Genomic DNA, 1025 nt, shown 5'->3' with positions numbered 1-1025 from the left:
AGTCTTGCAATGTTGCCCAGGCTGGAGTGCAATGGCGTGATCTTGTCTCACTGCGACCTCCGCCTCCCAGGTTCAAGTGATTCTCCCACCTCAGCTTCCCAAGTAGTTAAGACTACAGGCGTGTGCCACCACACCAAGCTAATTTTTGTATTTTTTAGTGGAGACAGGGATTTGCCATGTTGGCGAGGCTGGTCTCGAACTCTTGGCCTCAGGTGATCCTCCCGCCTTGGCCTCCCAAAGTGTTGGGATTACAGGCGTGAGCTACTGAGCCCGGCTAGTTCTGCATTTCTGGTGCTGATTCTTTATTAACTTGTGATTCCTGCCCAAAGCAACAAGCCGAGAGAGGATACATAAGAGGGACGGTGATCCTTCCACCCACTCCTGCAGATTGGACTCTCAAAATCACCCACCAAATGTTTCACTGCAGTTGATCAGTGTCTGACTTTCTCGATTTGTTGCAATTTGCAACAACAGACTAATAGCCTGATTGTCCTTCCTGCATCTTTGTCCTGATGTACTTGCCTTAGTAAGGCTGTCTATTAAATGCAACTGTCCCTCAAAAGGCATTATTTCTTCTACGCAGCTCACTAGAGAAATGATCAGAATGAAAAGGGTTGGTGGCAAACCAAGAGCAATGGCAGACACCTGTAATCCCAGCACTTTAAGAGGCCGAGATGGGAGGGTCCCTTGAGCCCAAGAGTTAAAGGTTACAGTGAGCTATAATCGCACCACTGCACTTCAGCCTGAGCAACAGAGTGAGACCCTGTCTCTAAAAGAAAAAGAAAAGAAAAGGGTGGAGAGTCATATAAGCCCATTTTGGGAATTTGTGAAAATTCAGGGTTTTGCCCCTTCTACTTCCTGAACCTGAAATGAAGCTGTCTGGTTAAGTTGTATAAAAATGTTTTTCTGCGAAAAGGTTTTCGTCCCTTGGCTGGGCGTGGTGGCTCATGCCTATAATCCCAGCACTTTGGGAGAGCAAGGCAGATCATTTGAGGTCAGGAGTTCGAGACCAGCCTGGCCAACAT

At 47.5% G+C, this 1025-nt stretch overlaps 1 protein-coding gene across 2 annotated transcripts in view; it reads right to left on the bottom strand.

Annotated features, from left to right (window-relative positions):
- Positions 1 to 1025, bottom strand: part of HPD (4-hydroxyphenylpyruvate dioxygenase) — a 65266-nt gene that overhangs the window by 24122 nt on the left and 40119 nt on the right. For both annotated transcript variants that reach the window (XM_011948504.1, XM_011948506.1), the window contains exon 2: positions 523 to 587. In XM_011948504.1, the coding sequence (XP_011803894.1) occupies positions 523 to 567 (45 nt within the window). In that variant the 5' untranslated portion in view covers positions 568 to 587. The remainder of the gene's footprint in view (positions 1 to 522; positions 588 to 1025) is intronic.

Source organism: Colobus angolensis, unplaced genomic scaffold, assembly GCF_000951035.1.
Source record: "Colobus angolensis palliatus isolate OR3802 unplaced genomic scaffold, Cang.pa_1.0 Scaffold28, whole genome shotgun sequence".
Lineage (NCBI taxonomy): Eukaryota > Metazoa > Chordata > Mammalia > Primates > Cercopithecidae > Colobus > Colobus angolensis.
This window is presented reverse-complemented; position numbering and strand designations above follow the sequence as displayed.